The sequence below is a fragment of the Ornithodoros turicata genome, chromosome 5 (genome assembly GCF_037126465.1).
Source record: "Ornithodoros turicata isolate Travis chromosome 5, ASM3712646v1, whole genome shotgun sequence".
NCBI lineage: Eukaryota > Metazoa > Arthropoda > Arachnida > Ixodida > Argasidae > Ornithodoros > Ornithodoros turicata.
The window spans coordinates 1,201,667-1,225,036 of record NC_088205.1 but is presented as its reverse complement, the minus strand read 5'-3'; the positions used below and the strand labels follow the sequence as shown (position 1 = coordinate 1,225,036).

Sequence of the window (23,370 nt, the reverse complement as noted above, 5' to 3'; positions counted from 1 at the left end):
GGATACATTGCACTTCCTTAGTTTGCAGTAATCAGGATCCCTGATTCTACTCCCTCTTTAGGATTCAGGCAAACAAGAGCAGGACATTGAATGTCTGCAGGCTCTGTTGTATGGCTCGGCATGTCACATTTGTTCAGGTTTGCATGTCACATAACACAATAGTATAGTGCTTTTGTCTTCTTTCACATTCAGTGTCTAATTGTCTAAGTGTCTAAATGTCTCACCATATAATAAACGCTTTTTTCTGCGCAAGTACATAATCAAGCTAACTAGCATGCCTGTTCTAACATCACTTTCAAAAGAGACTGTTTTCAAAGTATTGAAACCCCAAAATAATTTAAGTGGTCTCGATAAAAGAGAACGGAACTCTAAGCACAGAAATGTCCCTCTACATACCAAAACTAAATCCTACTAAATTAGTTTATTTAAATTTTCTCATACGTAAACAGCACTTTTCTTAAAAGCAAGCTGTATGTATCATACGCATCTATATCGCTGCAAGAGGGAGCTACACAAGTCTAAAACAGGAAACCGCTTCTCTAGATCTCTTCGGGTTGTAGCGCATATTTTGACAAGGCTAGCCACTTTCCCGTAGGGCTTTCAAGTCAGGTATGCTATCCTATCTTAAAAATTATTTTGGGGTATCAATAATCACTGATTCAGCCTTAAACGGCGTATGATATACTGAATAATATGGGATTCCTTATCTGATGTACTGACGCACATTATGCTGGTAACATTATCAAAGAGATACAATGCTGTGCTTTGGACGTATTATCATTGAAGCGTGTACTTTGATTACATATTTGTTGCAGGATCAAGAGGTCATATTTACATGCGGAGTTTCGCTCCATTCGTTGCATATGTTATGTGTATTGCTCTCTCCTCGATATGGCACACACTCGTAGACAAATGTGCAACAAGAGCACATGAGTACAATATAGGTGCGGGAATATATTTCAGAGTCACGCGTAGAGGGGCTGATTAGTTCAACGGTAAACTTTGAGTGGGCAGTCTATCGTGGGATGTGAAAAACCTGCGTACCAGGACATACCTTGATACATGCGATGGCAACAGGCTAGAAAATGTCAAAGAAGCTTACAATATTATTCGGCACAACAAAGCCACACAGCATTCATAAGCATAGGAATGCTGATAGTCTAACAATAAGCTAGTGTAACAATATTTGCTTTTCTTTGCTTCGGTGCTAAAAAGGGACTGCAACTCATTTGCTCCATTTTTAATCTCCTCTACGTGTCTACGAAAGAAAAGGCAATGCCGTAGACTTGTGAATGCTTCATTTTTGGGCATGTGGTAGGAATGCTAGACTACGTCTCTTTTTTGCATAGTGAATTCCTCCTTTCAAGCAATGAAGATGGTACCTCTCGACAACCAGACAGAGATATTGATCATCACGGTAATCGTCGTATAAATTAATATTCCCTCCAGGAGACAATGAAATGCTGCTACGACTTACAAAAATAAAACAAATAAGGCAGCAGAATTATGAGAGCATGTATAAAATGCCAAGATACGGCTTCTTTGAATAAAACTTGTCTCATACATGCATTACAACACCCCAAGTAGTGATAGCAGAAATATCTTGCATTTGATTTGAGCGCAGACAAGATTAGAAATTTCGGGAAAATTAAATGTCAAATAAAACGATAACCAGCGCACATGTTTGCTCGCACCAGCAAAACAAAAATAACAACAATAATAATATGCAGTAAAACATTAATTTCAGTTATTTCCACTTAATTCTCCGTTAATTCCATGCTGATGAGTGAAATTAGCTGTACCTTTAACTAAGGTGGTATCGCATTTCACCGTCCCTTTAAGTAGCCTTAACTGGAGTAGGAATCAATACTATGCACATTTGAAAGAAATTCTAAAAGAAATTCTGGAAACATGACTGGTAAGTAGCTCTTAGATTTGGCAACAGTGTTGGAATCTTGTTTATTCTTTTGATGGGGATGCAGCATTATTACAGCCCGAATTTTTAAGTTTTACCCGATTCTTCCCCGAATGTGCACCCCTAATGGAAAGGGTGCCCCTTTAGGGTGAAACCCGATTTTTACCTGGCAAATTGCCTTCACTGTGGTGTCTGTAGGAATGCACATGAACTTGTTTGGCAGCAAATGCAGTTACATCACCGTTTGTACAGTGCTGGACAAAAGTTTACGGAACGCGCGAGCGGCGTATTTTCTCTGGGCAGAGACACCCTAGCGGCGAGCGGAAGCGGGCGAGTCCACCCGTTCAGAGGGATGGAAGAGTGCGCTTGTGGCGACCCACCGTGGTAGTAGTGGTAACTTTGCTTTTGTGTGTAACGAACGCCAAAATGGTTTCGTTTTCGGTCTACTGCAACGAGCGCGAGTGGCTATCACGGGAAGGAAGCCTCCCCGCTATCGGAGAGATAACAGAGCGCTAAGATGAATTGACGTGACAACTTCTCCGATAGCGGAGGGACTTCCACTCGCGCTCGGTGCAGCAGACCGAAAACGAAGCCATTTTGGCGTTCGTTACACTCAAAAGTAAAGTTACCACTACTACCACGGTGGGTCACCACAAGCGCACTCTTTCATCCCTCTGAACGCGTGGACTCGCCCGCTTCCGCTCGCCGCTAGGGCGTCTCTGCCCAGAGAAAATACGCCGCTCGCGCGTTCCGTAAACTTTTGTCCAGCACTGTACCAAACCAGTACAGTTAGTTCGAGTAACTTAGCCCGATTTCTCCCCGAATTTGGCATACTGGAAGTTTTTTCACCCAAATCCGCACGAATTTTGAGCAAACGTTTATTTACCCGATTTTTACCCCCCGAATTTAGAAAAAGAATAGTTCCCGAAAATTTGACGCTCTAAGCATTATGCAATATGCAAGCGCACCATAACAGAAAGTGAAATGATGCTTTTCTGCAATAGGTACCAGAATGTACATTGCTCGCTTTTGCCTGCATTGAGCAGTATACATTAGAAAAATACCTCATGCCATCATGCCTAATGACTCTGCCAAGAGCTTGCTTTGTCACACTGCCTTTTACATTTGGCACAATGTCGAAAATATAATCCGGTACAAAGAGGCAGAAACCTGGCTACACAGGAGGATAACAAAACTAGCGGCATATTATACATTGTGTACTGACAAAGGTGTGCATTTATATAACAAGTCACACGTATGTAGTTGCATAATAGGTGTCTGGTCTAAGGTGGTGCCCTCCAATAGTGAACAAGAATACAATCTGCTTGGCACATGAAGGAACTAAGAAATGTATCTTGATGTTACATAGTACTAGAGGACATCACCTAGACTGGATGGCAGGAGGTAACTTTGGGTGCTGTTACGTGAAAGCTTCGCAATACATACTGCGAGGATAAGTTATTCTTATCAATGGAAGCTTTTAACGGTAGAGATATGAAAATGGTATAGGACTATCATGAGCACTATTAGATATGTGTGCTTTGACTAACAAGCCCCATCATTTCGGAGCAAGGATGCCACATGCTGTGAAGCCCTCAAAAGAATGCCAATATATCGGGTATTTCTGAGGTACCGATCAGAGACCCTACGCCTCTAATCTATCGGTACTTAAAATACAGATGAGAGAGTACCTCGAATTCCCTAAGTTTTGTCGGGGCTCTACGGTATGTGGTACAACCTAGTCCCATGCCTGTTGGTTTGCTAGTAGTACCAGTTTCACATTCAGGCTGAGTTCCTACTGCTGCGTTGTTTCCGCACACACCTCATAATTCATTACAACCTGACCTCGAACCTCATTTGAAGGTTAGTTGTGAGCATGTTGCTAACATCGATAGAAGTATACTTTGAAACTAACTCTTTTCAACAAGTACGGAAGACATTATTGGATTACACAACCATACCCATATTTGCCTACGGGGAAAGCCCCGTAATTTAGGCCCCAGATGCAGATCGATGGTGAGGAAGTGTTTGGCACTCAGTCTATTTCATGTTTAGCAATGTTTCTATTGCTTTGAGAGGTGCACATCAAAAGAAGCGTGGCACTGCAAATCTCCGCAAATATGTAAGTTCCACTAGTTCATTGAACATCACTTTGGTTTGACACCTTTGCGTCAGAAAGTGGAAGCTGGAAAGTAAGAGCAGCTATTGGTACAGATGGAACTAAACGGAAAGGAAAATATAACCATCCAAAAGAAGTAAGGTATAAGAAGGTGTTTTACGCATGCCACAGGTGCATTCTCTTTTTAACTTCAGCCTGTTGAAGGTATTTAATGAAAGTATTAGCATTAATCACCGGCAGTAATCGTCAAATGTGTGACCGTAGCTGATCCAGTGTTGCTTCTGAACAGAAATATTACTGGGACCAAGTGCTCAGTTTAATGGGAAAGGTATTGCGAGATTTGTCAGTGTCACGCACATTTTGACGAATCACACTAAATGTGTCCCACAACATGGTCAGCAGTGTTGCTGGGACAGTGAGCAGCTACATAGAATACAGCTGTACGTTTTCTACTAAACAGTCCTAAATAGATTAGCAAATTTCACCGAGCTTTCACTTTTATACGCTGGTGCTGCGCAATGTTACCGAAAATTAACTATACATACGATTCACGGTGGTGTAAGGAAACCCCTCGTAATACCTCTCTTACCAATAGTAACCCGCGTATAATTCGCGTAACCAGCGTGCAATTTTTTCAAGCGCTAGACTATGGTTGGTTCGACTGCTTCGTAGTTTCAGCATTTCTTAATGGCAAATCCCCTCGTTCAACCAAAACGAGAGTAATTACACCGAGGCGGATGAACAGATTTTAAAGACGAATGCAACTGTGCAGAGAATGGGTAGCACTCCTTGTTTTCTATTAAAAGCAGGTACTACTCACGAACAGGGTTGCCACCTGGCCGGAACTCAACCAGTATTGCCGGTTATTTTTTGCTCGTGCTGGCCGCCGGTTGAAGTGCAATACCGGCAGCGTTTTACCGGTATTTTAGCTCAGAAGGTGTTCCTCCGAGAAGGATGCGAGGTGCACCTTTAAAAATAAATTATTTCTGATGATAGCACTTGTCCTCGTTTAGTCCTTAGTACTTGTCTTGTTCCTTACGTACATACATTGTAACACGAACTTTCTACAACGGAACTAACAGCAAGTTTTCGTGTATGCTGCTGAATGAACACCATTTCTCTCTCGACATACCCCCTTTCCCCGCCTCTTTCTTCTATATTTCTTTCCGTGTTTCCCTCGCCCTATCGTCTCCCCTCTCCTTCTCTCCCTCTTGGTCTAAATCGTTCAGTCGGTATTTTCCGTGACAAAAAGGTAGTAAGATGAGCTGCGCAAATATTCGAAATTTCCAATATGAAACGAATGCTATTCGCAACCTATTTTCGGTACTCGAAATATTCGAATCTTTTCTAATACAGTCGACCCCCGTTTATCCGGACTTCATTTATCCGGATCCCGCAGTATCCGGACAAAAGGCACGGGAACGGATTTTCCTCCATATATTTTGTTCTCGTTTATCCGGACTTCAGCTTCCGGACTCGGACAAGAATTCCAGGGAGCGAAAGTCGAAAATTCTTGTAATCCAGCTTCAGTTATCCGGACTACAGTGAGTAAGAGGAGACGCTGACCCCGCTTCGTCACCCTTTTCGCTGTGTTACGGATATTCCCGTCACACGTCAAGGACCTACATTCCTCCGTAGGGGAGACAACCGTGCACGATAACCCCCTTTTCTATTTGTGTGCGTTGGGTCACGTTGACCAGTTGAGTCATTTGGAAATATCTCGAGCAACTGTCTAGTTCTAGAGGGGAAAACTCCAACCCGAGGGCCTGCTGCTTCCCTAGACATTCCCCTAGCTGACCTGCGATCCCTGATGCAGAGGCTCACTGCGACTGCCGTAGATGATGCTGCAGTTTCTGACTACGATGACGTTGATAAGGATGATGACGCGTGTGCAGCTATGACTGATGACGGTGTGATTGCTTCTGTTGCCTCTGATGATGTGCAGCAAGACGGTGCCGATTACGCCAGTGAGAAACGAGGCTCCGACATTGACACTTTGCGTCCGCACTGACATTCTTCGAGCAGCGCAACAGCGTGGCTCAACTCTATGCAATTAGCTAAAGTTTGCAGGAATCGAGTGCCTACACTACTATGTAACAGCTGATATTGACGAGATTTCTGTGTTTTAATTAAACCTTGCTCTGTAGGACGTTTCTATTCGGTCGTTTCATTTATCCGGATGCCCCGGCATCCGGACGACTTCGCCGGGAACGGCACCGTCCGGATAAACGGGGGTCGACTGTAGTACCGAAGCGAGGTGTCGCTTTCACCATTCTGCAAGTCGGCTTCGCCTCATTACATCCAAGAGCTGGGTGAAGCCCACTTCACGTTACCACCATTTTTCTTTCGGTGTGCCACTCCATTCTGCGAGTCGGTTTGACCTCATTACACTCAAGCGTTAGGTGAACCCCGCTTTACAATTTTCTGTCACTATAATCTACAACTTTTGTGAGCTCATGGCCAACACTGTACTCTGGACATTGTAGGTTCCAGTAAATGTACTCCCAACTTCCAGAGTTATGTTCAGTAACAGACGGAAATATGTGCAGTTTCTAAAAAAGGTACAGGAAATTCACGATGTAAACATAGAAATGAGGAGATGCAGACAAAGCAGACTAACTCTCGCTGCAGTTTATCCCATTACATAATGCAGTCTATGATACACAACACAGAGGGACCCTTCTTTCACGATATGTTATGCTGGTTGAAAAGGCTCACATGTTTGGAGCAGAACGTCTTCGAATGAGCGGAAAAACAAAAAAATATTTCACCAATAGATATTCGAAATTATTCGAATTGAGCCTTTTCCGATTATTCAAATTTCATTCACCATCTGAAGAAATTATATACGGATTCGATTTGCAGTGAAAGTGAAATATTCGTTAACTATTCGCGATGAAAATTTTGCTATTCGCGCAGCTCTAGTGGCAACCCTACTCCTGAAGCATACCTACCCTCTAAGCATTCGAGTGAAACACAAATACATGTCAAGTAGCAACATGAGAATACGTACATGTAGTAGCGGTAAATTTGATGTCTCTAATGTCTGTAAGCAAACTATGTGTTCCTTTTTGGAAGCAGCTGACGTCAGTTGGCCCAGAATACATTTCGATAGTTTGGCCATGTTTAGCTTTTTTTAAAGGTTTATGTCGCGAGACTTTGGAGGGTTCAAAATGAAAGGCCTAATATTTTCTCTTTCATTACGAGAACGAAATGAGGTTAAAACACTGAAAGGGGAGCCACCAGTACGAGACACAAGATGAAAAAATGGTAAAAATGCATCTCTAAAGCTCCGTTGCTGCTGAGTACCGAAACTCAACGAGGCATAGGATATGTCGAGGGCAGATTGCAAAATGTACAGGCTAGAACATTTTTCCGCGTTAATACGCGTGCCCTTAAACGTGAGTGCGAATAGCAACGAGTGCGCGCACAGCTTAAAATGCCATGCACCGAATGAGAGATATGCCAAAGTCCTATGCATTCACTGAGTGCGAGTGACTACACCTGTAAAGCCACAACCTAGGAGGTTGATATGCACTGTCCCGTATGAAACTTCTTATCGTGACTTCCTCCGCGAATGACAACACTGGCACACCATACAACAGACGGTCAAATGGTAACAACTATGTGCAGTACCCAGGAACTTATTAAAAGTGATTTACCCGCAGAGTACATGTTTGTAACAGTCCTACAGGTTGCCATTCAAACGGGTAAAAAAATACTACTACATCGTAGGATGCCAAAAAGAAGAGAATAGCTTCTGTACAAAGAAGTAAAGCCTTTCGTACGAGTCTTTTTTTTTCCAAAGCACTGTACTATTTTAGGCCACATGTTTCACTGCTGTCTCAGACAATTCCCCATGCCCTGGCGCACCGGAGGATGTGCTGCTTTGCTCTGTCACCGAAAGCAACGGAGATGACTCACCGCTAGCAGATGCAACCGCTACGCAAGCGTTATCGTCATCCGCTAGGGCGTTTATGGTAGCGGAACACAAGTGGTGCAAGCTTGGTGGGATTTGTACACTTTGGGTAAAAGTCTTTCTCCCCTCGTCATTACCAACTGCACTTTCATTAGCAACAGCAACGCATAAGTTGTCGGTACTCGAGTACGGAGGTGGAGGGTCATCCGCTGCGGGGGAATAGTCCGGTGGCTTTGGAAGATGCTGAAAAAAGTGAACTTTGCCTTGCGAGCTGCTATAGGCAGCTACAACGTAGCTGCCATGTGGACAGGTGACAGTGCGTAGGTTGCCCCCAAAGGGCAGGTGAGAGCACGGGTGGGTGTTTAGGCTAGATGGACGGGCTGAGAACCGTGGCTGCTGGAAAGAGTACATCACTGAAGGATTAATCAACTGAAGGCTAACCAAACGGAGCTTCCCCACCTGACCTCGTGACGCACAAGCGGGGATGAAACTTTACTCTACTGAGAGGTAAAACGCAGTCTGTTTAGCACATACTCCCTTCCCACAATTTCTCAGCTTGCCCCACAATATATTCGGAGGAGTCTCACTCTAAAACTTGCTCTTTGCCTAAAATGTGGGGGAATCGTGACGCAAACTATGGGACGTTGCAGCGTGCCGTTCCCCCCGCTTTATTCTAGCGTGCCAGATAATGTGAGGGAATACGGAGAGTGAATTGACGCTAAAGATGGGTTATCCACTCACATGATGGCTGCACCAGGGCAGGAAACGGTGCCTCTCTGTAGAAGACGCTGGCGTTACGTGAGTTGGAAACATGGCCATCGCGGAGCGGCGCATGTGAATGCGACAGATTGCAGCAACCATGACCGTCGCCACAAAGATGAAGACCACTGCGCAGCTGACAACGGTGTATACGGATGATGGCAGGTACTCCACATTTCCACTGTATCGCCGATGTGGCGGAAGGGTGCCAGCTGCTTTGGATGGAAATAGTGCTTCAGTCGCTGCGGAACAAAATGAGCAAACTTATCAGGAAGTAGCAAATTAGGTATATATAGTAGCATATAGGTATAGGCATATTAGCCCGAGGTTTACTGTACTTACGCGTAATGCTATAAAGGACAAAAATTCTGAATTAATTAATAACGGTGCTGCGGAGAACATTGCAGAAATAATGATAGTGCGTCCATTATGTTGGGTTGGAGTGGAAATGATGAAGCTCCATTTATTCCGATGAGGTGCACCAATACAGGGGTATGTAGTACGCATTCTGGGCAGACTTAAGGGGGCCCCTGGTGGACACATTTGTCCGGAAAGTCTGCCGGACAGCGCAGCTGGTGGTTGGATTTGAACACTTCAACCCCCAGTTTTCAGCATGAGCATGACCTTGGCTACCACCCACAAGCAGACGCTTTGATCCACTCGGCCAAGCCGCTGGTAACTTAACAATTCATTCCGTACTATTTAGCGATTAACTGCAAATTTTAACGTACGAGAAGGAAAGGCCTCGTCGACAAAAGTGGGGTCAAGAGCGTTTATAAGTATATCAGAAGGAAATATTGGAAATAGCTGATGCCAAAGCCCTATCAAAGGTCCTATATACCGGCAGATTAACGGTGTATCGCAAATGCGATAAATGTTTCAAACGAGGTCAGAACACAAACAGCATGCGGGAGAAGATAGAAACTTTGACTCAGAAGTACGGTGGGCAGTCAAAAGTAACCTCACAATGGGGACAAAAAAAAAAGGAAATTGGGTAGTATGCGGTCGACCTTTAGATATGCTCACACATTACACTAGGCAGAGAAGCACATGGAAGGCAGGTGTCGTGCCACAAAGTATGACGTCATAATGTCCTCCCCCTCGATGTTGCCCCCCTGGCTTCTACAAATGTAGGGTTTCTGAGCCAAGACACTGTAGTTGCGGGCACAAAAATTCTGCCTCCTCCACTGGAAAAAATGCTGACAGCACCCATGCCTGTGGTACCATCATACAGAGCGAACTGTCTTTCATCAACGGCTCATTCTTGTCACGTAGAGTAGCGTATGTTTCTCTTATTAATTACTCTGGCAGAAAGCTGAGAAAATAATAGAATTGGTCACCAACAGCAAAGTGTCCCATTAGAACATACAGTAGAGTGCCAGCCTCGATTGCCCAGTCGGAAGTGTGTTGGCTCGCTGAGCTGAAGATTGCAGTTTCGATCCTGGCAGCAATGTGTGTGCGTGTGTGTGGGGGGGGGGGAGGGAAGCATTGTTTCCAGCATTATGTGTTGGAGATTCACGGTCCAAGTTAAAGAACCCCAGGTGGTTCTCCGGAGTCACATACTGCGGTATGTGCAGCAAGTAGTCAAACAAGTCTCGCTTTCTGTTCCCTATTATTAAAACGAAATATGACTCACGGCACATGCAACAGTAACACATTGCCATAACTATTTGCCAAAAGCCTCTACAGGTTTCTCACGAAAAAGAACGGAAAAGAGACTTTGAAAGCGTTAAACACGCTCCAATTTTATTGACGTTCAAACGCGTACGTATTTTTCCTTCGCGGGAACGTACCGTAGAATAAATTGGGAGTGTAGCGGAAGAAAAGTTCTGCAATGCCACTCGTAACTTTAAAAAGTATAGCGTACCTATACTGGCCAAGTACTGCTTGCAACATGGCAGCAGGAAACTCAGTTGACAGCTGATATCGGTTGCTGGGTCACAACAAAAGGATCGTGGTAGGCAACGGCCATCTTCACACAATACCTTGTCTTTGCACGGGTCTGACCCTACAGGGTGTAGAGAACAGAGTCACTCACCAATCTGCTAGCGGGAAATATTTCCCAAAAGTAGTACCGTACATACCACAAACAATCTTCGATTCATCCGATCCATCATTGCAATCCATGCGACCATCGCAGGCAAATCGCCTTGGAATGCAATGTCCATTTTCGCAAGGAAAGGAATGGTCAGAGCACGGCTTCGGCTCTGCACAAAAAGTGGTCGTCAGAAAATGCCAGGAACAGATTTAGATGTCCTTACCCCCCCTCAAGTTCAGTCATTACATAGTTTCAATTGACTTCGGTGAAAGAGGACCCCCCTCTAAAAAAAAAAAATCCTGGATCCACCTCTGGTTGTAGCCACGTTAGCATTTAGAACAACAAACAGCAAAGACATACGTTGAGAATTCAGCCCCCAGTTTTCAATTTTTGTCCGATTGTGCGCGTTCGTAAGTATGAGAGTTTTTTCTATCGACAGATTCTTTTATTGACAGAATATGCGCGCGCGTGTGTCGGCCAGACGTATAACCTGGTCTATATCACTCGCACGTACAGTTCAAACTTTTGTACAACTTTCGATTTCAGGACACCGTACCTAACGTACAATTATATCTGTCAGTGTCTGAATCACCAAGAAAATCTTCCACCTGCAGCTGTCCTCCCTGCACCTCACAGCATAATTATAATTTTGTGAGCAGTATTGCAAAAAATGAGATGTTACCCGCTTAATACGCAGGAGACACCACGAGATGCTACACATATTTTCACGAAGCCCTCTAATTAAAAAGTTAATTGACAAATTTTAGGTTATTAGTCATTTGCGAGTTACGTACTCTCTCTAACGAAACATCCGCTGCTCTCGCGGCTTTTTCTTTTAATTATATATCTGTAATGATTGAAAAAAAAAAGAAGAAAGCCCCATATTGTTAGCCTCATAGTTTGGAAGATAGGATATTTTTGGTGGCGTCTTCGTGCACTCGTGTAGCCAAACGTGGAAGGCCACGGAAGTATTCACCCTGTGCCAGACCTGCCCTGACTGGTGACCCATTCTGGGAGTTTGCATATCGCGCATCACGTGGTCGACGTGTAGGTAAGGCACCGTAGTAAAAGTTAAGTAAATAAATCCCGAGGCTTCAAATTTTTTTTAGAGTATCACGAGACTTACCGGACTGCACAACTGATACAAAGATCTCTTTTGTAAGGACTCTGTCACGATGTCGGGCAATGCAACTGTACACGCCAGCATCGTAATCTTGCAGTTGGTAAACAGTCACTGACTGTGTATTGAAGCCATCTTCCAATTTGATGCGATCGGCTTGTAGCTGTCTGTTTTGAGGTATCCTCCATGATATGTAATATCTGAAAATGGCAATGTTTTGAGTCTCTGACAGCACTTCATCTGGCAGAGATATCACTAAATTCCTCAGCGACCTTCAGAGAGTGCTAAGAATGCCTTGTCACAGGTGCACACACGAGCGACGGCTGACTGTCATACAGTCTGAATACTACAAGTAGGGATTCTAAGCCACGAGGACCCCCGAATAAATCTTTGTGCATGGAGGTGCTACCGCGTGTGAATACAGACCTGCGTGACACTATATTAATTCAACATTTACGCGTTCTCACTTGAATTCCATGGAAAGGGTTACTGGCAGCGTACCAAAAGCTAAGAGCACATGACAAAAACAGCACTTAACATCGACCGTGCTACGTGCCATATGAACGGACACATAAGTGAGAGAACAAAAGAACAAAAAGAGAAAGGAAATAAGAAAAAGGGGAGGGCAATATTTGGTCGTACTCGACACGCCCAAGTATTCACTCGCACTTTTGCTCGCGTGCGAACAGCGGCATACCCTGTAAGGACGTAAAAGCACCTGCGTACTTACTTTGCATCGGAAAATACTTTGCATGTTAGGTTCAGGTCATCAGCTACTCGCCGAGTCACCTTACCAGACGGCACCGTGACTAGAACTTGCTTATCTGAAAGTTCGTGTACAAGGCACGAACATGAACCCGCTTTCAGACATTCAAAATTGCACTTCAAGTAGGATATTTCAATTACCTTCGTCTTCCACTGAGTCACCTACTAAGCAGTAAAACAGGAAAATCCAGAGAAGGTTTTGAAAAGCACATGAACTCCCCATCTATCCAAACGCATTAGGAACAGCACTTTCCGCAGACCTTCCCGATTCGTTGTAATGCTAAGGTTGCGGCTATTTGCAACTGAAAACTCCACTCGTCACTTCGATCGCTCGTATTAGGTAATTGCTTCTTTACATTTATCACGGCAATTTCGCTATACAACTGCTACAACAAAAAAAAGAGGCATTGTTTTGGTAGGCGTCACCATTCCCCAAGTCGGCTTCACCTAGCGCACGGGTGCCTTAGGTGAAGCCCACCTTACAAAACTACCATTGTGGCAAGACTGTACATAAGTTTCTGCCATGAATGGCGAAATGTAGTAATTTGGTGTCAGGTGAAGCTCACTTTACGGAGCCGCTTGTGTTGCTTCGTGTCGTTTTCTCCCCTTCTTATTCCCCTTTGTAACATTATGTGCATTTTTATTTCGCACGATTTCTTTCTCTTTTTTTGTTTTTGTTTTGGACCCTCCTTTTTTGTCTTTTTTGTCTTGCCTTTTTTTTGTACTACCACAAAGAATTCCCTGGGGGGTGGAGGAAGTTACAACTAATAGGCAAAAGACTAGCATGAGGGCAACCGAAAGCTCGGACATGCAGACGGTCCGCTGATGAGGTTTAAATCATGATGATAACTGGGGGGTGGGGGATATATTTATTAAGAAAAAAAAAGACTGAAAGGTTAGCTTAACCGGGAAAAAGAAGGAAGGGTTAACCGGGTATAGTTCTTGACTACCTCGCTGCGAGTGAAGAGCCGGAACTCCCCCCGCCTGGCCCCGTTCCCCCGTACTCCCATGGTCTGTACTACCTCTCCTTTGCTTTTCCTTGTTTGTGTTGTTGGGTCGTGTACCCCATAACGGAGTGGCACGTTCAACTTGACAGTATTTAATTTATATCGTGTAATGTGGTGGAACTTGCGCATATTATGTGGGTTATCAAACAAAGTATTTGTTTACCTCGTGAACGCGACCTCGTCTCCGTGGGGTCAACGTCCACCAGCTATAGCCCACCGGTGACATCACGCTGTGAAGGTCGTCAAGGGAAGGAGCATGTTAGCGCTGGGTTCGGCTCCATGAAAGGTCACAGCGATTAACAACAACAATAAAAAAGAAAAGAAAAAAGGAAAGCAAACAACAGTGGGATATGCGCCTGTACGTCATGATTGCCGGTCAGGTGCGATACTGGATCACGCGGGGTTGGTCGTTCTGTTTGTTCGTCTGTATGTTCCAGTCTCATGACACACCTTACGGAGCAGCTTGTGTTGATTAGTATCGTTGCCTCCCCTTCGTATTCTTTGTAAAATTATGTGCATTTTGGCACGATTTCTCCGTCTGTACCATGGGCGTCCCTGTGACTTTTTTTTTCAGCGTCGGGCAAAGAATTCCCGAAGGGAAGGGGGGGGGGGCAAAAACGTCCAACCAATAGACCCAAGACAATAGCATGAGGACAATCGAATGCTCTGACATGCAGACGGTCCTCTGATAATGTCCAAATTATTAGCCGATATCCGAGTATAATTCTTGACCACCTGCGAGTCTGTGATATAAGTCTGTTGTCACCAGCATCAAGGTCAACACGGCGCAAAGAAAGGTAAAACAAGAGGCCTGAACACTTCCTCCTCTCCCCGCAAATACCGTGCGCTTTTCTTTTCGACAATCATGTGGGCGGGGCTAAAACCGAATTTTTACAAATTTTTTAGACTATTTCTGTTGCTATACAGTGCATAGTTTCGGTTGGGTGTGTGGTTATCAGTGGAGGACTTCACATTTCTGTGAAAACAAAGTGAGGTTCGCTTGGCAGTTTTAAAAGTTGAATTGAACAAATAAATTTCCCGCAATTAAAAATTATACAAAGCCTTCCTCAATCGTCGCAAAAGTTTCGAGAAGGTAATTGCCGAAAGTCCGACAATCCTCCGGCGAGTACATAGCCATTTAGAATATTTTATTACCTTCGGTGAAACACCCTGTATAGAGGTCTTGGATGGTACGTCTGATGACTCGTGAGGCATACCTAGCTGCTTTTCCCAAGTCATTGCTAGAACAATCGACAAAGCCTGTAAAGTGGAGTTGTAATGATCATTTGCAAATCATTGTACTTTTGACAAATCACGAAATCATTGTACTTTCGACAAGAACAAAAATGAAGAAACACGCTACCGCTCACTTACTTCTATAAATTTCTGTTACTGCATTTATTGAAAGCATCAACAAGTATTTCAGTTTCAGTTCAAGTGTCAATTTCTTTTTCGCCTCAAGCTAATCAAGAACGCGAGATTGCTTTCCCTATCCGTGCTACAACCTCCACCGTTCATCGGATTACTTGGACGACTCATTTTAATGAGCAACATCAATGGCTTCCATTTTTATATTTGTCGCACTGCATAATCTAGAACTCCCCATACACGGTACTGCTCTCCTCTAGGTTAGGTTAGGTTAGGTTACGTTGGGTTGGGTTAGGTTAGACGTTGGGGTACGTTAGTTATACGCTGGGTGCTGGTGCCCGTCACGGGACACACAAACTTCATATTGTGGTTAACTGTTGCGTCCTGCATATTCATGTGTGTCCCGTTGACCTCGCGCAGGTAGCTTATGCACCTGTAGTCCTCTCATTCGTCTGTCTCTACTTTCGTGCCCGGTGCAACGCTCTGCCGAATGAGTGGGCCAGGTGTAAAGAAATCAAGAGCTATACAATGATATCGTCAAAATGGTGTGAACATTATCAGAGCATTCGATTGTCCTCATGCTTGTCTTGTGCATGCATGTCCTGTGTTTATCTGTTGTACGTTCTAACCCCCCTCCCCGTGAATGAATTGCTTTGCTCTTCGCTGAAAAAAAGTCACACGATGCCCATGGTAGAGACTGAAAAGAAGGAAAGTGGCGGTCACTGTCCCGTAATGTTCCTTTTTTTTTCTCGCGCGCTCTCACTTGCATAGTAGAAAAAATGCAAGATAAATATGCACAAGTAAAGTTACCAAGGAAAGAGCAAAATAAAAATAAAGAAGAAAAGAAAGCGTGCCAAAAAATGCAAATTTTTTACAAAGAATACCTGCGGGAGAAAATGACACGGAGCAACATTAACTGTTCCGTAAAGTGGGCTTCACCTGACATCAAAATGTTATATTTCGCCACTTCTGGCGGAAACGTACGTACAGTCTAGCCATACTGGTAGTTTTGTAAAGGGGGCTTCACCTAATGCACCCGTGTGCTAGGTGAAGCCGACTTGAGGAATGGTGACGCCTACCAAAACAATGCCAAAAAAGAAACATGCACGAAAGCTGCTCGGATGTAAACAATCCGTAGTTGCCAGCTGCATTCAGTATTTCGTCATGTCAGGCTGTCAGCTGCGCGGCAGACACCAGCAGACACTGCGCTAATCGTCCTGTAGAAGATCACATAAATATTCTTTTCACATTGATAACCAATGTCTAGCATATCATAGCCTGCCTTTTGTTTATACGTGTTACTCAACACGAGTAATAGTCACCGTAGACCAATAATTTATAGCAAGCAGAAGCTCAATGTCTCGTCTTCTCACAGGGCCACTCAAGCACTCAAGCCGTTGTGCCAGACAGCACAGCACATGCTCGCAACCATGTGCCTGTGTTCGCAGTTTTTCTTGCTGCAGAGCTTGTGGGATGTGTCAAATGCATGGTTTCGGAATGATTTTGAGATTGTGCCGCAGGAAGGAACGTCCATCATTTGTGCAACGTAAGCAAGTCTAGGAAACAATTGGTTGGGCCTCACAAGCCCTACATTAGCGGCAACAAAATGCAACGATTTCGAACGTCTGTTGGGGAGCAAGTGTAGGTCGTTCCAAGCAACGTGCGCAGCTGCATGCACTTGTAAGTGTCTGTCATGTTGCAATGCGTTCTGAGTTGTCTTCGTAATGGGAGGCTAACATCCCATGTCAATTCTGGATGGACTAGCTAGCGTTTGCGATAGCGTCATGGCCGCGATCTTTTCGGTAATAGAACGAGAGAACAATCACCCTTTAGAAAACATGATCTGCGTCGTTGCTCGTAAAAATTATCGCACGGTTTCCTATTTCAGATGCACCTAAGAGAGCTGCAACATGACAAGCATTGAGAGAAGCTGCGTCACATACTTCAGCAACGCCATCACCACCGAGAAACAAACAGAGTCATCTTCCGTGAACATCAATGACCTCAAGATCCACCTGACTAGTGCACCAAAGGACATCCGAAGCTATATACATGCATCGCACAGGGGTGATCTTTCCCAGTTCCTCTCTCGGTACCCTGAAGTGTTCCAGGTGGAAAGCGGCAACAGGGTTTTCCTGACGACAGACATAATCAACATGCATGGCATTGACAATTTGGAAAAGATGTCTGTAGAGTACTTTTCGGAAAAACTAAGGTCGATGAAAGCTTACCAGAGCTCACCGATCCCTGTCATGGCCCTAAAGAGGTACCTCAATGATGCACCAAGTGGGATACAGTCATTTTTCTCGAGGCACTATTTTGCAAAAGACTTCAAAAGGTTCTTTTATAGCCATCCTGACATCTTTGGGGTTTCAAACTCTGGGAACGTTTACCTCATTCAGGACAACCAGATCTTTGACACTGATGACACCAACATTCCTGGAATGTTCAGTGATGCTAGTGGTATTATTGAAAGCGAGGTTTGTCAGGACGAAAAAGACGCTGTGAATTTTTACCGCAGGGTACTTAACAGTCCAGGAATAGAGCTGCAGGCCTGCAGTATTGATTCTCTCTTTGCACAGCTTTGTGAAGCACCCAGTAATGTTCAGAGATTTCTGCAGAAGAACTACAATGAAGTTAACTTCCTTGATTTCTTCAACGCTCACAAGGAAGTCTTCAATATATCTATGAATGGCCAGACAAGTTTGAATGACTACAGCAGACCACAGACACCACCATCGCCCTCGGAATTCCCTCCCTTGACTGGCGAAGCTGATGACATTTCTTCTTTCAGTGGCAGAGAGCAATATTGGGATAATTCCCAGCGGTCTACAAAAGCTATGGAACCAGAACAAGAAGCGATATTGTTCTTCCAAAGCGTGGTTGAGACATATGCACTCGAAGGTGAAGTGGCATATGTTGAGAAGCTGAGAGACCATCTTGCAAATGCCCCTCTCATTGTGTTTTCTTACTTCCACAATGAATATCCTTACAGAGAATTTGAGAAGTTCTTCTTGAACCATGCTTCGCATTTCACCATTGATAGCCTGGGGGTTGTAGAACTTGCCAGACCGAACAAGCTGCATGAAAGGAATGTGTCTGAACCAGAGAGAGTGACCACACCCCCTTGGAGACCATCGCCTCCGACAGGCAGCCGTCAGAGTTCCGTTGAAAGCGAACACGAAGATGTTACTTTGTCATCTCAGTCAAGAAACCTCCAATATGAAGCTCAGCTGGAGAAATTTTACTTGGACGTCTTTCAAGTTGCGTACAACTACAACGTACGTGTGATCAGCCCTGGAACTTTGCTAGCCATATCTGCGTGTCTCAATCGACGACTCAGTGGCTACCTGGCTGATCAGTACGGCAAGGACATGACTCAGTTTTTCCAGTGCTACCCAAACAGGTTCCGTGTGAGCAAGAACGGGAACATATGCCTCGCTGTGGAGAAGGACTGTCACTCTGAGACACTGAGCAAGAAAGCTGCACCTGAACTGACGGCAGAGTTCTTTGTTTCTGTCCTGCAGCTCCTTCAGTCACACCAAGTAAAAGCAGTGTCACCTGAGATTCTGTGGGAGTTCTTGCTGCTAGGCCCTCCTAAGGTGAACAGCTTTTTCACAAAACACTACGAGAAGGATTCTTGCAAAGCGTTCTTTCTAAAGTTGCCACGGCTGTTTGCAATCTCAAAGAACAAGAATGTCTACCTAGCAGCTGGGTCATCAAATGCTTGTGGAACAGATACAAGTGATGACGATTCTTTGGAGTTTGTCAGGGCTTCGGGTGACCCCTGCGAAGTCGCTGCAATTGAGTTTTTCATCGACCGTGTCAGGTCTCTGAAGCTCAGCTGCTATCCCATTCCTCTAGTCATGCTCCGAGAAAGTCTTACCAAGGCTTCTCCTCGTGTGCGAAGTCATTTCGAAGAAATGTACCCTCAAGAAAAGTTCCTAGACTTCTTCGTAAAGTACAAGGACTTTTTCTTCGTGATGCAGCCCATTAACGTGGTCTGGTTAACGCGGATGGATTCCGACGATGTCATTGACGAAGACACGCCATCTCACTGCCCGCTTTCTAACAAATCCAAAATATTCAGACAAGTCATAGGCGTTGTTGTAGCTGATCTCTTGCTGAAAAGCCCTCGGCCATTTTCTACAATCCTGGGTCACTTGTACAGCATGGTGACCCAACACGGTCAAGAACTTGGAAAGTATCCTGGCAAAAGCAACACAGAACGACTTTGTTCATTGCTGACCAGCTGCTTCAACATGTTCAAGATTGTGAAGGACAACGTAATTCTCTCGTGGCCCGTGAAACACGCTTCTTCACTTATCCTTTGTCTGGAGGAAGCCTTAGCAGGTGTCTGCGTTCAGATTGCACGCCATGACACTGTGAGCTTCAGTAAGTTCTACACGGAACTCAGGATGAAGGCTGAACGAATGTTTCAGTGCTTTATACCGGACACTACCGCTATGTTGGACTTCTTAGAACGCAGAGAGGAGTTCTATGTTCTCAATGCTGACCAGTTCATTGTTATCGCCGTTGAGGTTCCAGATGAGCAGGCAGATGAGGTGTCATCACTCGTTGAGAAGGAATTGAAGGCTCGAACAGATGGTGTCAACCTCCAGCTGCTGCTGTCATCGATACGTGAAGAGCGCTTTCAGCACTCATTCACGTGTGGCACCATAATGAATGTCATATTGAAGTGCAAAGACAAGTTCTACATTGATGATAATAGATTGTTTTTGAAGGAAGGTCCAGGTTGCATAGAATCTAGTCAACAGGACGTCGAGAGTTCACCAGAGCCTGAAGTAGAGACCTCTACTGGGACTGGATGGATAACTAACATAGAAGAAGATGGAGGTACTGTTGCTGCGGCCCTGGGTAGGGATAGTCAATATGCAATAGTGAATTTTAGCAAGTCTGCCATGAGAGACATTGGATCAGGCAGTATTGATCTCTTAGTTGGCGATCAAGTTGATTTTGTAGCTACGAGAAAAGGTGCAGACTGTGAGTGGGTTATGGTGCAGATCACGAGGAATGTGAATGAAAAACAGCCCGCGAAGGAAGTTGAGATCGTGGAGACGGACTCCGCAGAAAAAGCTGGATCTCTACCGAGTCTCTCCTGCGAGTCTTCCAACGAAGAAGATGATGGCAGTTCAACTAATGGAGAAGACCGCATTTTTTACTCGAGTGCCTCGGATGTGGACCCTTCTGTGGAAGTGAAAAATGAGAAGAGCGAAAAATGTTTGTCACGAGGCTCTTCAAAAGAGGCCTTTGTTGGAAACCACATAGGAGCAGAAAAGGAACATGCTCGTGCCACTACGGCGCAAGAAAAAGGACACGATGAAGAAAGTGACACTCCGTGTCTACAAGCATACCAAACAGGTTCAAAGACATCATCACAATCTGGAAGCAGCGTGTGTTCTGAGGAGAAATGGTGTAGCCCATCAGATATGTCGCAGATGGCAACTATGCTGAGCCTAATAAACACTGACGAAGATGAAACCCCTTACGACAGGCGCATCATGAATTCCATGTCATCTAGGGGGTTGGAAAGAATCAAAGCTCTTCTTGGTAATCCACCTGACAACGGCAGCCATGCATCCATGACTGCAGCAGGTGATGCAGAACAGCCGGGCGAAGAAAAGTCTAATCAAGTATTAGTCGAGGCCGACGGTGAAATGGATGAGAATTCTTGCATTCCGAATGAGGACGTAAAAGCTGTGCCCTCGGAAGACAACAGTGCATCGGATGACAAGGATGATTCATGCGAGGCCTTTGAGCAAGAAATGGAGGAATGGGATGGTGCAGGCATTTGGGACGTTGAGCCTTTTGTAGAAGCCATGGAAGCGCAACATATGAGTATATTGAAAGACGCCGTACCTCCTGGATCCGTTGATGTTTCGGAAGATGCTCGGCCAGCTGAAGAAGACTGGGAAGCAGAGATCAACGACGTGACTGTGTCCGTTGCTGAGGCACATGACCATGGGCATGATAAACTGAGTATGGAAGGGGATACGGAGAATGTGCCTAAAGAAGAAGATGCTCATTCACGCGAAGGTGATGCAGAGGCGTCGATCAGTGATTCAAATGAAACCCTCAAATCTGAGTTTTCGAGGGAAGGTTCACCTGTCAGCAGACCATCACTCGCTGAAGAGCTGGACCTTCACACACTGGGTAGTCTGAAGAATGGATCTGTGAGCTGCTCAGAGATAGAATACAAGCACCATAGCGGAAGTGAAAGCCCACCCACACCGCATTCTGGAAAAGACACGCAGATATCTTGCAATGGAAACGAGAGTCCCGCGAGTGACCTTCCCGAAATGGACTTGACACATTCAGACGTGCCTGTTTTGCCTGAGGAGGATGACGCTAATCCTGAAATTTCTCTGGATGGTGGCTCTGGTGACAGCTGCGCTGAGATCAGTACAAACAAACACATTATTGTGGAACACGAATCCCTCTGGCACCTGCAGCCAAAAACCAGCCACTGACTAATGGCCATGGTGTGGACAAAACTGTTCCACTCTTTGCGAGAGTTGTAGAGGTAGATTCTTCTACTTTGGTATTGAAGATCAGTGCAAAAACATTGGACGAGAAAGTACTGTGGCAGTGTCTCCATGTCGGAGATCAGGTCGCCGTACAAACTCTTCAGGACCCTACGTTCAATATCCCTGCAGCAGTTCTAAATACCTCAGCAGAAATAAGCTCCGTGGGAACAGAGGCGCAGGCGGACACCAGGGAGGCTTCGGCACAGACACTTTCGACGGGAGCAATTTTGGCGGCGAACCTTCTAATAGAGTGAACATGACGCTGTGCCACGGTGTTCTCCTTTTCTTCTCTTTGCATTACCAAAGTCTCTTACTTGAGTACCTTTTAATTCCTGTGGACTTTTGTGTGTTATGTGATGTGTTGTGTTGTTGTCTTATCTCACTATTTTGTTTTTGGGGAAAAGTCTGACTCGTAACTTCTTAGCTGGTCCTGCGGGTTATTGAAAATGAAAAATAAATGTTTGTTGACAAAAAGTTATTCTGTGTGGAAATTCTCGTGGCATATTCTGACCTGGAAGTTTGGGGGGTAATCAGGATAGCTGACTGTATCCAGTGAAAAATATTTGAGCAATCTCATTCTGAGCATTTGCAGAGTGCGCATATGATAAATTTTTCCTGCAGAATCCTGTGTCCGTAGAAACCCATTTTTCCTGCGTTGATACGTAGTACGAAATTCAGAAATTATCGGAGCATAATGGTTATGACAACGTGACTTAGTCGACCATTGACCCGCGTGTATCAGTTGGTGTTCACACTGTACTCGCACTCGTAGAATCAGCACGGTAACATCTGCCTATGTCTTTGAAGGGCTATGAAGATCCAATCCACCTGGAAGACTTTGCCTCGACCTTACGCAAGTTAGTAACTCACCAATGTGTCAGTAGTCATGTTTACACCATGCAGGATATCTTGTCTGTTTCTCCTGTTACCTCCCGATTATGTTTTGTCCATTGGATGGGGTAGGGTTGTGTTACTGTGGCACATGGCTTTCATCTTTCTGGAGCTTCTGACACCAAGCCCCCCCTTCCCCGTTTTTGCTTGTGAACATAAGTGACTCCATGAAACAATCTGCTCAGTGTGTTTCTGGATCTGCGTAAATCTTACATGTTCTGTCTCAGCGTACAAGATACCTCCAGTTCAAGCACATGGTACCATCGTTCAACAACAACTTTATTACAAGGTGATGGGTGGGGAGTTTCATTGCCAGGGGCGATACCTACCCCGTTGCTGGTAATGATGTGGGGAATGAAATAATGATGATCACCATCGTTCACTGTAGTACATACATGTAGGGTCTTTAAAAGTACGATCATTAAAGACGAATCATACTCCTGACCACTTCAATGGGACCAGCTCCCGTGGCGTAGTGGTTAGGATGATCGCTTTCCACGCCGAGACCGGGAGGTGACACGGCTTTGAATCCTGTCACCGACTGTGCTGTCTCAGGTTTTCCCTGGGTTTTCCGAAGACTTTCCAGACGAATGTCGGCACAGTTTCCCCCTGAAGTCGGCCCAGGACGCATACTAACCCCTCTGTCCCCCACTCCTTCCTGCTGTCCTCTCTCCATATGTCAAAGTCTGTATGCCGCTCATAGCCACAGTTGCTTCGCGGCGCTAACAGGGATTTAAAAAAAAATACTCGAATGGTGAAGCGAGGTCTGGAACTGAAGGGCACAAACGCAGTGTAGAAAAACAAGGCGCAGTGTGTCATTAGCATGGTGTCGAACCGAAAAGTTCATGGGTTCGGTATAGGTTCGGGGATTTTGGTTGCGTTCCGGAGTGCAGAAATAACCGTTCGAGTCGGTTTGAAACG

The 23,370-nt window shown here is 45.0% G+C and overlaps 1 protein-coding gene and 1 pseudogene across 3 annotated transcripts; one reads left to right on the top strand and one right to left on the bottom strand.

Annotated features, from left to right (window-relative positions):
* Positions 1 to 7,491: 7,491 nt before the first annotated feature.
* On the bottom strand, positions 7,492 to 13,087 carry LOC135393783 (uncharacterized). Of its 3 annotated transcripts, none has more exons than XM_064624045.1 (7): positions 12,777 to 13,087; positions 12,601 to 12,694; positions 11,877 to 12,070; positions 10,797 to 10,919; positions 10,580 to 10,720; positions 8,695 to 8,954; positions 7,492 to 8,346 (listed from the first exon to the last, which is right to left on the bottom strand). In XM_064624045.1, exons 1-7 carry the CDS (start codon positions 12,856 to 12,858, stop codon positions 7,855 to 7,857), a joined length of 1,386 nt encoding a protein of 461 aa, XP_064480115.1. In that variant the 5' UTR covers positions 12,859 to 13,087; the 3' UTR covers positions 7,492 to 7,854. The 3 variants fall into 3 exon arrangements, with proteins under 3 accessions (XP_064480115.1, XP_064480116.1, XP_064480114.1); XM_064624046.1 differs by having other exon boundaries at positions 7,492 to 8,349; positions 8,695 to 8,924; XM_064624044.1 differs by having other exon boundaries at positions 7,492 to 8,349; positions 12,777 to 13,086.
* A 3,314-nt stretch (positions 13,088 to 16,401) lies between these two features.
* On the top strand, positions 16,402 to 22,036 carry LOC135393782 (uncharacterized; annotated as a pseudogene).
* The last annotated feature ends 1,334 nt before the right edge of the window (positions 22,037 to 23,370 follow it).

Excerpts from the sequence above, each read along its gene's own strand:
- LOC135393783 (XM_064624044.1), bottom strand. The coding sequence starts at position 12,858 with ATGGGGAGTTCATGTGCTTTTCAAAACCTTCTCTGGATTTTCCTGTTT. Across the intron at positions 12,695-12,776 it reads TGACTCAGTGGAAGACGAAG|ATAAGCAAGTTCTAGTCACG; the intron begins GTAATTGAAATA and ends ACGAACTTTCAG. Across the intron at positions 10,920-11,876 it reads TGTATCAGTTGTGCAGTCCG|AGCCGAAGCCGTGCTCTGAC; the intron begins GTAAGTCTCGTG and ends CTTTTTGTGCAG.